Source organism: Sinocyclocheilus grahami, unplaced genomic scaffold (assembly GCF_001515645.1).
Source record: "Sinocyclocheilus grahami isolate Dianchi unplaced genomic scaffold, SAMN03320097.WGS_v1.1 scaffold740.1, whole genome shotgun sequence".
NCBI lineage: Eukaryota > Metazoa > Chordata > Actinopteri > Cypriniformes > Cyprinidae > Sinocyclocheilus > Sinocyclocheilus grahami.
This window is the reverse complement of record NW_015505919.1, coordinates 472,044-486,985: the sequence shown is the minus strand read 5'-3', so window position 1 is coordinate 486,985 and position 14,942 is coordinate 472,044. Positions and strand designations below refer to the sequence as shown.

Here is a 14,942-nt window from a genome sequence, read left to right as displayed (position 1 = left end):
CTCTCTCTCTCTCTCTCTCTCTCTCTCTCTCTCTCTCTCTCTCTCTCACTTACTCACTTACTTAAACTAATAACAAAACCGTAAGCTGATTCAGAAGCATCAGATTGTCATAGCAAAGTCAGAATTACCTCCTCTCCTAGGTTCACGAAACGGTCGTCCATAAAATGCATTGCTGTTCTGTTGTAAGTGATCTTAAAGATTCCTAAATGCATCTACGAAGGCCAAATAAAGTGCTTTTTCTTTCGCCTAGAAACACACTGCGTCTCCTTGACATGGCTGCTTCAACACTAACTGCAGTTACTGAAACCACGCCTTCTTTCTTTGCGTGCACATTTGGGCGGCATTATGCAAATATTTCCACATAGTGAATTAGAAGATATTTGGGGGTGTGTTAGAATGAGCCGTTTTAGGGGGGCGTGGCAGTGTCTTAACTTTGATAAAGAATATCTCTTTGGTTTTGAGACTTTAGTCTTTGCAACTTCAGGGATCTTATCTATGCACAATCAGCTTGTAACACTCCAAAGAGAAAGGAAAACTTGAAATCGCATCTCATGACCCCTTTAATACTGGTCTAATTTTTTTTAATCTTTTTGTTTTTTGTTTTGTTAAATATCCTTTAACTTTGGGTGTGTTAGAATGAGCCGTTTTAGGGGGGCGTGGCAGTGTCTTAACTTTGATAAAGAATATCTCTTTGGTTTTGAGACTTTAGTCTTTGCAACTTCAGGGATCTTATCTATGCACAATCAGCTTGTAACACTCCAAAGAGAAAGGAAAACTTGAAATCGCATCATATGACCCCTTTAATACTGGTCTAATTTTTTTTAATCTTTTTGTTTTGTTAAATATCCTTTAACTTATATATATAATTTTTATTACATTATATATTATATTATTCATTTTAACTTCAGGTTTCTTCAATAAAATGTTTATACTTTTTAAAAAATATATAATGTAAAAATGTATATTATATTGTACTTTAGTATTAATGGTATTACTACTACTAATAATAGTGTTAATATAAATTTAGGCCATTGAAGTCTTATTAACTAGCTATTTAATAATTTATTTTGTGATATTTAACACAATAAAATAATTTATTTTAAGACTGATTATGATTGCAAATTACCAGATGCAGCAGCTTTCAAATTATAAGGTTGTAACTTTTGAACACTTGTAGAGACATCTAAATGTAAATTATATTTACCTCCGGCACTTTGACAGCTTGAGCTGATAAAACACTAATTTCCTTAATTGCTGTACTGATTAATCAAAGCAATTAGCAGGGGATTGACATGATGATATGGTACACAGGTGCATTACCTTTTCGGTGGAAACCCAGGGAAGTCCAGCTCACCCAAAATGAGATTGGATGATTTCTGGTCCCTAAAGCTGTGCCGGCCTTCCAAAGAATATCTGCTTCGACACTGCAAATACCTCATTCGCAAATACAGGTACAAATATACTTTCATATGAGTACAAAGGTGCTTCACCTGTTACAATCTGCTGCTCAGTGACTCATTATTCTGACCGCACAGTTCTTAATTAGAAAATTGTGCTTAAGAATAATGTTTACTGAATTAGGTCGTCTGGTCTCTCTCTGTCTGAAGCCAAAAAAAAACTGTCAGATGCTCTTAGTTTCCAAACGTCACTAGGAAAGTGTTTAGATATCTATTCCATGTTAAATACTTTGTGTCGAATGTTAATATGAAGAACATGATCTTGCTCTGATCCTGCAGTGATCTGAATGTAAACCTTTAGGACCCAGCTGTATTATGTAATTGCAGTGTCATGCAGCACTGCAGTTAGTGATTAAATTACAGTAGTAGTTTTCCATTGGTGCATGCGATTTCTGCACTTTTAGTGCCATCTGGTGGCCATATTTGGTTACTTAATGGAATAGTAGTGTACCTAGAAATAAAAAACTAATTTAAAGTCCTAATTTTTTACTGGGGATTCTCAAATCTGGCTCGCGAGATCCACATTCCTGCAGAGTTTATCTCCAACCCTGATCAAACGCACCTGAACATGCTAATCAGTGTCTTCAGGATTATTAGAAAAACTTACAGGTGGGTGAGTTTGATCAGGGTTGGAGCTAATCTCTGCAGGAAAGTGGATCTCGCGAGCCAAATTTGAGGATATCTGTTTTTACATTTAAGAATGCAGAATTTAAGGCAAATGTTTATCTTCTGCTTGCTGCCTTGTGTGTGTTTGCAGGTTTGAGGAGAAGGCTCAGACCGAGCCCTTGAATGCACTTAAATACCTACAGAATGATCTGTCCCTTACCGTGGACCACACCGACCCCAATGAGACAAAAGAGGTCAGTACCCACTAAAAAGAAACTGTTACATTTAATGATTAAGCTTGTAATTAACAAACCTTTAAACTTTTGCTGTTGATTGAGTCCGTTTGTGCATTTACATGTATTTTAATAGTTTGATTTCAGTTGAACTAAAGCAAATATCATGTCAGATACTGAAAATATATTAGGTCCAATACATAATTAAAAGTGCTTTTGTGTGTTTTTTTTTTTCCCTGTAGTTCCAGCTCTTACCCTCTGCTCTGTTCAAATCCAGCTCAGACTTCATTCCTCTAGGTGAGAGCACTGTTTGATGAACATGATTGTCCTCTAATCACGTTTTTCTACAACTGTGGAAATCAGTGCAGAAGCTTCTCCGATGTGCTTTGATTCTTATTAATCATTTTTTTCTTCTCTTCATCACAGGCTTTTCAGATGTGGATCAGACGTATGCCCAGCGCACACAGCTGTTCGACACACTTGTCAATTTCTTCCCTGACAATATGACCCCGCCCAAGGGTAACCTTGTCGACCTCATCACCCTGTAGCCACACCCCACTCAGTAGACCACACCCTCTTTAGACCTCTCAGACTCCTCCCACCCAAAACAGAAGTTATTTTTCTACATTTTCCACCTGAGGTGTGCCGTGCCCACCTACTGTGTTTCCTCCTACAGAAGTAATGCCACTTAAACGTCACTGAGATTTACTTAAAATGCAGAAATATAATGTTCTACTCTGGAGTGCCAGGGTTGTGCTTTTTTTATTTTTTTATTTTAAAAAGGTTTAGGTTTAAATTTGCATATCTGCCAAATTGTGCACCGAGTTGATTTGCCTATTCTTTCTTTTTTTTTTAAACAAACTTAAGCTTAGTTTTTCAGGTCTGTTTGAGTTTATCATTCAAATTTTCTTTCATACAGGTTGAAATGTAGGTGAGTTATAAATCCGAACAGTTTACATCATAAAGGGGTGGATTTGATTTATGAACTATGATCATCATGGGTTCCTTTTTGCCTGATTTTAAATCAAATTTTTATGGACAAATACATGTGCGCTGAGCCTGTGGAGGCCGAAGGCAAAGATCAGAGCGCCCTCTAGAGTCAGTTCTCTCACTCTCAATTCTGTTCACTCTCAATACTGGCTTCCATCTAAACCCACTGCTGCTATTTGATGCTGCCATGACATTAGTGCTTTCTTTGACTCTTTAATAGTGATGAAACGCCCGATTCCATAACTAAGTTCTCATCCACAGATCTTAAAAGGAATGTAGTGACATGTTTGAGGTGTCATGCACACATATATGTACACAACAACTGTTTTCCTGTGTGTGTGTGTGTGTGTGTGTGTGTGTGTGTGTGTGTAGTAACGCAAATATTATGATGCTTCATGGCAACACTTTGTACTTTAACAGGTCATTACACTTGTATCCATTAGCGAATGGATTAGCGAACACTTTGCTGCAATTAGACAAACCGAAGATATGGATGATTTGATTTTTTTGAAGTATAGATTGCTGTTTACTTCAGGTTGTGGCTGCTTTCTTCTGAACTCAATATAGTCCTGTTACATAGACTGTTCAGCTTACTGGTACCAATTCAAAGGACCCTTATTGGGACACCGAAGACAGAAGAGACCCCTCACTATTTATTATTATTATTATGTCTTGGTGAACTTGAGCCCTGAATATTATGTCTATCGCTATGATGTCATAGAGACGTCTATATGTGCCCTTCATTCCGTATGAGCTTCCGGATTGTTTAAATTCTGGACAGATGAAAGTGTGTTAGATGATAGTCTTCCATTTACTTGGTCTCCATTTGTGTAGTGTTAGTTTAACAGCAGTTGCTTTTGTTATTCGTCTCCCTGTGCATGAGTAGGAAGTGTTTGCCCTGCAAAAAAAATGTTCCGGTAATTGGATCGCTCTTAAATTTGCTGTAGTTTTGGCTTCACCCACGCAGAAACCAAAGGCTCAAAGAACCATAGGACAGTGCATTATGCTTCACCCTGCTGATTGTGTCCTCCCAAGTGTATCTCATATCTCAATTCCCTGAACTCAGTGTTAGCTGTAATTTGGCTCTGTGGAGATACACTCACTGCGCACTGGAGTGTGGAAGATTGTGATTGGCCCATTTGTGATTTCTAAGATTCAGTGCTCTTTATTTCTTTCCTGGCGTGAAAGCAATTTGGGTGTTTATGATTTGGAAACCAGGGCTTACTTTTGCCTTTCGTAGATTTAGCATTGTCTTTGTGCCAGGAAGAAAGTTCCTAGAAAAAAAGAAGTATGAAACCAATGAAATTGAATATACACGAGAGGATCGACACTTACAACCGGAGACTTTTTGTCGCACTTAATGCCAAATACGTTTTCTTGCTTTCGGTGTACATTTCTGCAGTGTCAGAGATGAAGTGACGTTTTATTTTCTTCTCTCCTGGAAATTCTCATCTCTTCGAGCCCGTGAGGGTACGTTGAGATGTCAGCACTACACTGTGGCTCTCATGAATGTGTAGAACCTATTAAAGAACTGCATTGTATGTAATGTACATAAAGAATAAAGATTGTATTTTGTTCAAGTTTTCTTAAATATTGTCTTGGTCTTCCGTTAACGTAGACCTATAAAACGTTATTTGAAGAAACAGACGGAAGTTATATTCGTCTAAGAATCCTGAAAAAAAGTGTTGCGGTTTCCACAGAACAATTAAGCAGCACAACCATTTTCAATGCTGATAATAAGAAATATTACTTGAGCAGCGACTGATTTCTGAAGGATTATATGAGACTGGAGGAATAAATTCAATTAAAAAAATATATTAAAATACAAAGTTATTTTAAATTGTAATTATTTCACTGTAATTATTGTAAATGTTTGTTGTATTTTTTATAATAAATGAACTTTTGTGAACATAAGAAACTACTTTCAAAACCATTTAAAAATCTTACAGACCCCCCCCAAACCTTTGAACAGTAGTAAATGCATTGTGTTATTTAAGATTACGTGCCTCGACATGTTACCTACTTAAGAAAACGCACTTTAAAAACTTTTTATTATTTTTATATTAGAAATCATGGCCATCCCCATCCAATCTGACAGAGATGAAGCTTCCAGTGTATCAGACCCCTGTCGTTTGCACACAGCAACAAACTGACTTCAAAAACAGAATACAACTATAAATTCAACCTTAATACTTTGGTGGAAGTACAACAGCTAAACTGAGACAGCAGTGAATCCCTTATATTGAAAATCTGTGTAGTGCATGCAAATACAATTTTTACACAAAATACAACAAAAAAATGTTTTGTTTTGGTGAAATCAACATTAAAACAATTAAATAAAACATCCTCAAAGAAAAAGGTGACCAATGACACATTATGATTTTTTTTTTTACCTGTAACTAAACTTAAAGAATGTAAGTGATTTGTGTTGGATTTAGTGTCAAATGTTTCAGGTTGACAAGACCAAAAACCTTCATACTGGCATGATTACCAACACAGAGACATGAGTGGAGCAGATGGAAGATAATGAAAAAGTTATCTACCAATCATGGAGTCACATACTTTTGACCCATAGTCTAATTTACCAGGACGAATTATCCATTGGTCCAAGTGTAATTTGGTGCCTATGAGTGTTAATCTTCCCTAATCAGAAAATGAACAAATTATGAAAGAAGCATAAAAATAAGCAGTATATACAAGCACAACAATTACATTCTGCTCAAAAAATAATACAGGTTTCCACTGGATAAATGTGATTTCTAGGCCTCAAAAAGTCATGGGAAAAGTGATGGAAATTTCTATGGTAGTAATACAATTTATGCTCAGTTCTATCAGGTAGAAACTATTTTGTGAGTGTTCTTTCCATAACATCATTTTTAAAAATCAAATAAATGGAAAATATCACATAAATCCACTGGTCAGAATCTGTGAAACTTGAATCCTGAATATATCAATATATATATATATATATATTCTTTTTTAGAGAAAGTAATTAGCATTGCTTGACAGCATCATAAGACACACTCCTAATGCAAAGGCAGTGAAATCGAGGCCTTATTTTGGCCAGCTTCACATTTAGAGAAAGCAGTCCCAACATGCATTGCAGCGGGAAAAACGTTCCAAGATGGTGAGCAAACCCTAAATTCTTTTTTCATTCAATACTGAAAATTATTGGACCAAATCTGTTTGAAATCATAAATGGGCTATATTACCTATTATTTGCTAGATATTTTGTTCATCAAATTGTTTATTAGAAAACTATTTGTTTTAAAGCATGAACTAATCCTGCTGAAGCAAAGTTAAGGCACAAAGAGAGGCCACAGATTGTGCATTGTCATTCCATTTACAGATTCTCCCTTTCCCATGCACAGTGACTCGAAACCTAAAAACTTTTCGGCTATTTCTAGCACATACTTGACATTCAACTACTTAATTACAGCATATACACCTGGGCACCAAATGAAAACATTTGATAGTCTTTGTCAATTTCTGCTTTCTCTACATTCTGGCCGGTCACAATCTACCGTTATGAGAGTAGCAGGTTTCCTTCTCCAGACGGTTCATCTGATGCCATTACAAGTGTGTGTCTTCTTCACCAGGTATGTCCTCTTTCAGCAGGTTGTCTATGGGGACGATCCAGCTGTCGTTGAACTCCCCGTTCATTGTCAGTTTTTTCTCTTGCATCTCCGGCTGTACCTCCATCACCTCCAGTGTGGGATTGTCATGATAACCATTCTCCACTGTCTGCAGCTCTTCTGTCAGGTGTTGCTGCCAAGGGGAGAGTACATATTGGGATGTTAAACCGCGTAACGCTTTGGAATTCAGAACGTAACTTTCAACTTTGACTTGAATCATTCCGAACATTCATCATTCGTAGATAAATTTATTGAAAATAATACCCGAATCAAGCAATGTGAGTCTGATTCATCTTTGTGTTTGGAAATTGAGCATTACCTGGTTCTTCCTGTAGGATCTGCGATGATAAGTGCAGTACGCAGCAAAGCAGCACAGAATGAGCACCAAAGCACCACAAGAAGCCAAGATGGCGATCAACGTGTCTGGTATCGTGTACTTGTTTAGATCCTCTTTCTGTAAAGCATTATTGTCTGTAACTCCACTGACAAGTTCTAGAGGTTTGTAGTTTTCTGGCGGTATCTTTTGGTCGGCTGTAAATGGAAAAGCAATTGAATTACTATAAATTTTTTTCAGTATTTTATTGTTATTAAAGATAACCAAACACAATATGGCAAGCACTGATTTCAGTGGTTCCTCTGTATGAGGCTTTAATCTGTTTGGAAGCCGTAACATTTCCCTCACCATCTATTGTTATTGTTGCAGTTAATTTCTTGTCATTAATTTCCACCATCACGGTGCAATTTCCTTTCATCTTCTGACCCAGCGTCTTACAGGCTTCACGGATGACATTCCCCTGTGCGAAACAAAATAATAAAATGGTAGCATTTCATGTTTGGTTGCATGTTTTGATCATTTTTAAGGAGAAAGTTTTGTGAAGTCGGTCACTTTGCATACTGTTGTTGGCCAAGAAATGTTTTCTGGCTCCATTTAATACATTGTTCTGAATTGTGAGATAAAAAGTGTACACTGAGAATTTACTTTTTTTCTAAATTCTGAGTTTACACTTTGAAGTTCTGTTTTTTTTCTTCTTCTGTGAATTCTGAATTCACTCATAATTCTTTTTTTTTACGGAATAAAAAAGGTAATTGCAACTTTTCATCTCACAATTTCTATGTTTCTTCTTAGAATTGCTAGATGACCTTGCAATTCTTGTCAGAATTGGAAGTTTAGATCTCTCAATTATGACTTTGTCTTTCTCTTTGAGAAAAAAAAAGTCAGAATTGCAAGATATAAACTCAGGATTGTCAGGGAAAAAGTCTGAATTGTGAGGATATTCACAATTACCTTTATTTGTTTTTGTTTTTTGGTGGAAACAGGCATCCTTTTGTAATAAATCTTTAACACACTTTTTAAAAAAAAAGGGTGATACAGGATTTCTTGTCATCTCAGTGAAAAATAGATGTAAGGAGACCTTTGGGGATCAATGACTGATATCTTTGTAGGACAAAAAAATAGACATTTTATTGATAGATGTTTTTGTCATTCATGTACTCACCTTACTGCTGCTGCTTAGATCAAAGGGATCCTGCAGAAGAGAAAATCAACATGATCAACAGGAACTATATAAGTATATATCAACAATATATAAGAAAAATACATGAATGTAAATATTTTACATGACTGAATATGGGTTGAATGTTGACAGTCCCAGTATTGTCGTTATGTGTACGCGGTTCCAGAAGCAGGGCTATTGTGATCGGAGCAATGGTTGTTTGTGCTTCCAGTGTCTGAAGACTCTTAGAAATAGTAGTTGTAGAATCTGGTGATGCTGTGGTGAGCAATTTAGCTGAAAATTTTTAGACAAGAGAAGTTAAAACTTTTTAGTAGTTCAAACTAATATTAGATTCTGTCTTCCTTTACTGGCCCTCATGTCATTCTGAACTTGTTTTTATTTCATCCGTGAAACACAAAAGAATATATTCTGAAGGCTGTTCACAATGTTCTTTTCCATACAATAAAAGGCTGTCAAGCTAAAAACATAAAGGTAGCATTAAAGAGGTCAAAGTGTAAATAGTATTTGTGTGACTTGAAATTTAAGATTGGTTGAAATTAAGTTAATTGGAATTTGAGATGAGCATTGAACTCAAGATCTGAATGCAAGACTGCCTTAAATTGTGGGGGTTTATACTGACTAAATGACTGATTACAACTACACGGTCATTAAATGGTCAAAAGATGTACATTTTGGTCAAAAAAAAGAAAAAGAAAAACAAGAAAATAGAAATGCTTGTATAGTTCAATCATTTACAGTAAGATCAATAAGATGCATTTATAAAAAAGATAGGATGAATTTTCATGCAAACTCTAAGGTACCTCTGTTTGCTTTCTTGTGTTTTTAGGAGCATGAATGCCTCCTGGTTACTGCTGCTTTTATCGGATGTAAAGTATGAAATACTTGTGGCTCAATGAGGAAAGAAAATCCTAGGAGTTTGGAACAACATGAGGGTGAATAAATGATGACAGAATTTTCTGCTGAAGTTGTGCAGTTCTGTCTGTGCAGTTGTCTATTTATGTTGTAATCTAATATTTTTTTTATAAAGACTGTACCAATGTGAAGGAAAACTTACTTGGTGACCCAGTGTTGGCTTCTTTGCCATTTATAGTCTGTTTGGAAGGGTCGAGTCGCGCTGCTGGGCCAGAAAGACCGGGTTGTGCGCCTGGGTCAGACGGATCGGGTTGCGTGGCTGGGTCAGACGGATCGGGTTGCGTGGCTGGGTCAGAAGGATCGGGTTGCGCGGCTGGGTCAGACGGATCGGGTTGCGCGCCTGGGTCAGAAGGATCGGGTTGCGCGCCTGGGTCAGAAGGATCGGGTTGCAGGCCTGGGTCAGAAGGATCGGGTTGCGCGGCTGGGTCAGACGGACCGGGTTGCGCGCCTGGGTCAGAAGGACCGGGTTGCGTGGCTGGGTCAGACGGACCGGGTTGCGCGCCTGGGTCAGACGGATCGGGTTGCGCGGCTGGGGCAGACGGATCGGGTTGCGCGGCTGGGGCAGACGGATCGGGTTGCGCGGCTGGGGCAGACGGATCGGGTTGCGCGGCTGGGGCAGACGGATCGGGTTGCGCGGCTGGGGCAGACGGATCGGGTTGCGCGGCTGGGGCAGACGGATCGGGTTGCGCGGCTGGGGCAGACGGATCGGGTTGCGCGGCTGGGGCAGACGGATCGGGTTGCGCGGCTGGGGCAGACGGATCGGGTTGCGCGGCTGGGGCAGACGGATCGGGTTGCGCGGCTGGGGCAGACGGATCGGGTTGCGCGGCTGGGGCAGACGGATCGGGTTGCGCGGCTGGGGCAGACGGATCGGGTTGCGCGGCTGGGGCAGACGGATCGGGTTGCGCGGCTGGGGCAGACGGATCGGGTTGCGCGGCTGGGGCAGACGGATCGGGTTGCGCGGCTGGGTCAGACGGATCGGGTTGCGCGCCCGGGTCAGACGGATCGGTTTGAGTGCCCGGGTCAGAAGGATCGGGTTGCGCGCCTGATGCGGATGACATGCTATACAGGAGGACACCTATGGGAAACAAAGAAAACTGCTAGTTAAGAAAGAGTATAAGGATAATACTGGTCTGCAAACTCAAGATTTCTAATCGGTTCTGTGCAATTGCTATAATGCTACATTATAGGTACACAATAGCAGTGTTGTACACTGTTTTTAAATGTTGGAGTCAAAAAGAGGCAGTGTTAACTGCTTTTATACATGCCAACAAGTAGCTTCTTTGCTGATTGCTACTGCAACAGTAATTGGAACAAAACAGTTTCTTGTGTGTTCAGTCAAAAATTTAGCTACTTTTTTATTTTTAAAAGTATTTTTACTGAATGTTTATCTGGTAATAGACACTATAAACAAGAAGCAAGAGCTTAATTTATTTATACAGAGTCAGTCTTTACATGTATTCCCTCTCGTATGTGAATATCATGTAGCCAAGCCTTTTAAATTATGCTTTTCACTCTGAAAGGTTCTAATTCCTGTATTATCACAGCAAATTTTTCTCAGCAGTATTTATTGTATACTTTAAAAAAAAAGGCAGCAGCATACTCGTGAAGCTCAGACAGCGCGGATTTTGAACGGTGCTGCCAAGCATCCATCTGGCGAATCTCTGCTCTCAACCCTACAAAAGGAACAAACTTCTTCTGCTCTCCCGGACAAACAAGGATTTTTCAAACTCTGCTGCTCTGTGTTTCAGGAAAACCTGGCTGAATGACACCATTCCGGACAGCACGCTACCTGCACTTCAGATCAGTGAAGATGATGTGCATCAGGTCTTCAGAAAGAACAAGAGAAGAAAAGCGCCAGGCCCAGACGGTGTGACACCAACCTGTCTGAAAACCTGCGCTGACCAGCTAGCCTCCATCTTCACACAGATCTTCAACAGATCACTGGAGCTGTGCGAAGTCCCCTCATGCTTCAAGCACTCCACCATCATCCCCGTCCCAAAGAAACCCAAAATTACTGCACTTAATGACTACAGACCTGTGGCTGTAACGTCTGTGGCCATGAAATCATTTGAAAGACGGGTTTTGGCTTATCTGAAGGACATCACTTGACCCCCTTGCAGTTTGCCTACAGAGCAAACAGGTCTGTGGATTATACAGTCAACATGGGACTGCACAACATCCTGCAACATCTAGATAGACCAGGGTCTTATGTGAGGATCCTGTTTGTGGATTTCAGCTCGGCTTTCAACACTATCATTCCAAACCTCCTCCTGTCCAAACTAACTCAGCTATCCGTGCCCCCCTCCGTCTGTCAGTGGATCACCAGCTTCCTGACAGACAGGCAGCAGCTAGTAAAGCTAGGAAAATTCTCATCCAGCCCCTGTACGATCAGCACTGGCCCCCCCCAGGGTTGCGTCCTCTCCCCACTGCTCTTCTCTCTCTACACCAATGACTGCACATCTAAAGACCCCGCTGTCAAGCTCCTGAAGTTTGCAGATGACACTACAGTCATCGGCCTCATCCAGGAGAGAGACGAGTCTGCCTACAGACAGGAGGTTAAAGATCTGTCTGTCTGGTGCAGTCTTAACAACCTGGAGCTGAACATGCTCAAAACAGTGGAGATGATAGTGGACTTCAGGTTCCTGGGCACCACAATCTCTCAGGACCTGAAGTGGGACAATCACATTGAGTCCATTGTTAAAAAGGCCCAGCAGAGGCTGTACTTCCTTCGCCAGCTGAGGAAGTTCAACCTGCCACAGGAGCTGCTGAAACAGTTCTACTCCACCATCATTGAATCCATCCTCTGCACTTCAATAACTGTCTGGTTCAGCTCAGCTACCAAATCTGACCTCAGAAGGCTACAGAGGATAGTCAGGACTGCTGAGCGAATCACTGGTACAACCCTCCCCACTCTCCAAGAACTGTACTCATCCAAAGTGAGCAAAAGGGTTAGCAAAATCTCTCTGGACCCCTCACATCAAGCCCACTCCCTCTTTGAACTGTTGCCATTACCGAGCACCAGAACAGCCAGACACAGGAACAGCTTCTTCCCTCAGGCAATCCATCTCATGAATACTTGACAATAAACGTGGAACACACAACACTATTATACATTTATTTATTCAACATATACTTATTTACATTTCAAATGAGCAAATATCATACCTGTACATACATAATTGTCTATATTATATATTGTGTTTTTGCTATTTTGTACATTGTCTATTTTGTATATTCTTTTTATTATCTGTGTCCTGTCTTGTCACTGTCATTCTGTTGCACTGTGGAGCTTCTGTCACTAAAACAAATTCCTCGTATGTGGAACATACCTGGCAATAAAGCTGAATTCTGATTCTGATAAATGTTGAGCAATTTCCCTTTTTCTTGAGGTCTCAGGTGGTTATCGAATAACAATGAACCAATGTTGTTGGTTTTTATTTTGCTAAACATTATTATTATTATTTATGCACCTTTAATTGTTATTATGTCTTGAAGTCACATCGTAGTGGGAATTTATCTCTGTTATTTTTTTGTGAGCTGGACAGAACACTCCATACAATAACTTAGGAATTAACACACCTACTCTAATGGGTGGAACCACAGATGCCAAAACAATGGTGTCCAAATCTGCTTCATAGTCTCTTGAGGCTTAAAACAACAGCCTTTCCTTAACTTGCAGCTCTTAAATTCATAATTATATATTTGGTAATTGACAGATTTCTATAACTACTAAAACATTGTTTATAAGAATTACAGTTACTTTATTATTATTTTACAAATATATCTTGTACAGACAAAGACAAACCATATATATATATATACTGCCGTTCAAAAGATTGTGATCAGTAAGATTTGTAATGTTTTTAAAGAAGTTTAATATGCTCATCAAGGCTGTAACTATTTGATCAAAATACAAAAATAAACTAATTTTGTGAAATATTATTGATTATTATATATTATTATATTATATATATATATATATATATATATATATATATATATATAATATTATTATTATTATTATTATTATTCCTGTGAAGCAAAGGTGAATTTTCAGCATCATTACTGCAGTCTTCAGTGTCACATGATCCTTCAGAAATCAAAATGGTAAAACAAATATATGAAGAGCATGCTCACAGATGAAAACAGAGAAAAAAACAGCATTGGATGAAGTGGATTAGAGCCCTGCACGGGCCTCAAATATAGGCCCTAGCCAATCTTTTGTCCCCTTTTCCCAAAAAAGCTTATACTACTGTTTCAGCTATTAAAATAGTTCATTTTTTGTTTGTAATGGTTCAGTTTTGTATGTAATGGAAAAGTGATTATATATATATATATATATATTTTTTTTTATAAAGTTAATTTAGAAAAATGTTTGGAGCATTTTTTTTGTTTGTTAAATTTTTTTTCATTTTTTTTAAGTAACTTAAAAGTGGCAGCGGCAGACAATGAATGGATCATAGCCTATATGTTTGATCAATTTAGCCTTCTCAAATCATCACGACTTGCCTAAAATAAAATCTATAGATATAAAACAGTTCAAGCATATCACAATGTTAGTTTAAATGTTTAAACTAGACAAATGTGCGCTGTTAGACTCATATCCAATCTTTTGTGCAGAGAGTTGAAGCTAAAGCACGCTCTGCAGGACATGGCGGCGCCAGTGCGATCGCTTGCATTTTTTTCTAACAGTGGAAACAACTTAAAATACGTCATTTTTGCTCATAAAGGTAAGAGTAATACATCATTTTAAATTGTAACAGGTCTACTTTTATTTGTGTGCACTCACAATATTAACAAAACGTTGTGCTTTTATAAAATAAAGAAAACAAACGCTTTCTGCCGTCTCGGTCTTGAAAAGGAGCGTTTCACAATGATGAACCTAAACTCAGCGAATCGCCTCACAGACATGATAAAAATATATATAGAAAGCTTTAAATTACTACTTTAAAATGAAATAATTCAAATTAGAAAATATAAACTCTTTCATTATGTAATCCATGCATTTCTCTCTAAAGGCACATCCAATGAGGAGATGGCGAGTAATTTTTTTTCATCACCATATGGATGTCTAAAATATAAAAATAAGGAAAAGTCTAAAACAGGCCCAATTATAATTTGTGTTTTGTTTTATAATTCTGTACAATTAAAAAATAAAACAAATTATAATGGCATATATGCAGTCGTGTGAAGTAACAACGTTACAGTAATTAAGTAGTTTTTATCAGTAATTGTACTTTTTTGAGTAGTTTAAAAATTGTGTACTTTTACTTTTACTTGAGTACATTTTAAGTGATGTATCGGTACTTTTACTCCGCTATTTTCCTCCGTTTGTGGTCGTTACATGCTTATTTAAATGTTATTTAAATCCATCAACGTGATTGGATAGAGAGATAGTAGCCTAATAGGTCTCGTGACTTTCGTCAAATCAAATTGTGCATAGAAAACTTTAACCGCCAACTGTTTATCATGGCTGCTGGAAGTACATTCTTCAAGCATCAATTCAGTCACATCTTCCTCTAACTTAATAGGTTAAGGTAAATTTCGGATTTCTGCTTACTAAATGATTTGTATATATGCTTGCCTATCTACACG

The 14,942-nt window shown here is 38.3% G+C and overlaps 2 protein-coding genes across 3 annotated transcripts in view; one reads left to right on the top strand and one right to left on the bottom strand.

Annotated features, from left to right (window-relative positions):
- Nucleotides 1-4,877, top strand: part of LOC107560731 (muskelin) — a 41,651-nt gene extending 36,774 nt beyond the window's left edge. Inside the window, exons 15-18 of the mRNA XM_016244982.1 lie at nt 1,312-1,451; nt 2,215-2,317; nt 2,539-2,593; nt 2,723-4,877. Of these exons, the coding sequence (XP_016100468.1) occupies nt 1,312-1,451; nt 2,215-2,317; nt 2,539-2,593; nt 2,723-2,844 (420 nt within the window). The 3' untranslated portion in view covers nt 2,845-4,877. The remainder of the gene's footprint in view (nt 1-1,311; nt 1,452-2,214; nt 2,318-2,538; nt 2,594-2,722) is intronic.
- A 1,384-nt stretch (nt 4,878-6,261) lies between these two features.
- LOC107560726 (basic proline-rich protein-like) overlaps nt 6,262-14,942 on the bottom strand; it is an 18,592-nt gene continuing 9,911 nt past the window's right edge. Inside the window, exons 2-8 of one of the 2 annotated variants that reach the window (XM_016244979.1) lie at nt 9,488-10,422; nt 8,716-8,723; nt 8,539-8,683; nt 8,418-8,447; nt 7,604-7,715; nt 7,241-7,452; nt 6,262-7,054 (exon numbers count right to left, since the gene is read on the bottom strand). In XM_016244979.1, the coding sequence (XP_016100465.1) occupies nt 6,860-7,054; nt 7,241-7,452; nt 7,604-7,715; nt 8,418-8,447; nt 8,539-8,683; nt 8,716-8,723; nt 9,488-10,422 (1,637 nt within the window). In that variant the 3' untranslated portion in view covers nt 6,262-6,859. The other variant, XM_016244978.1, reaches the window with a different exon arrangement.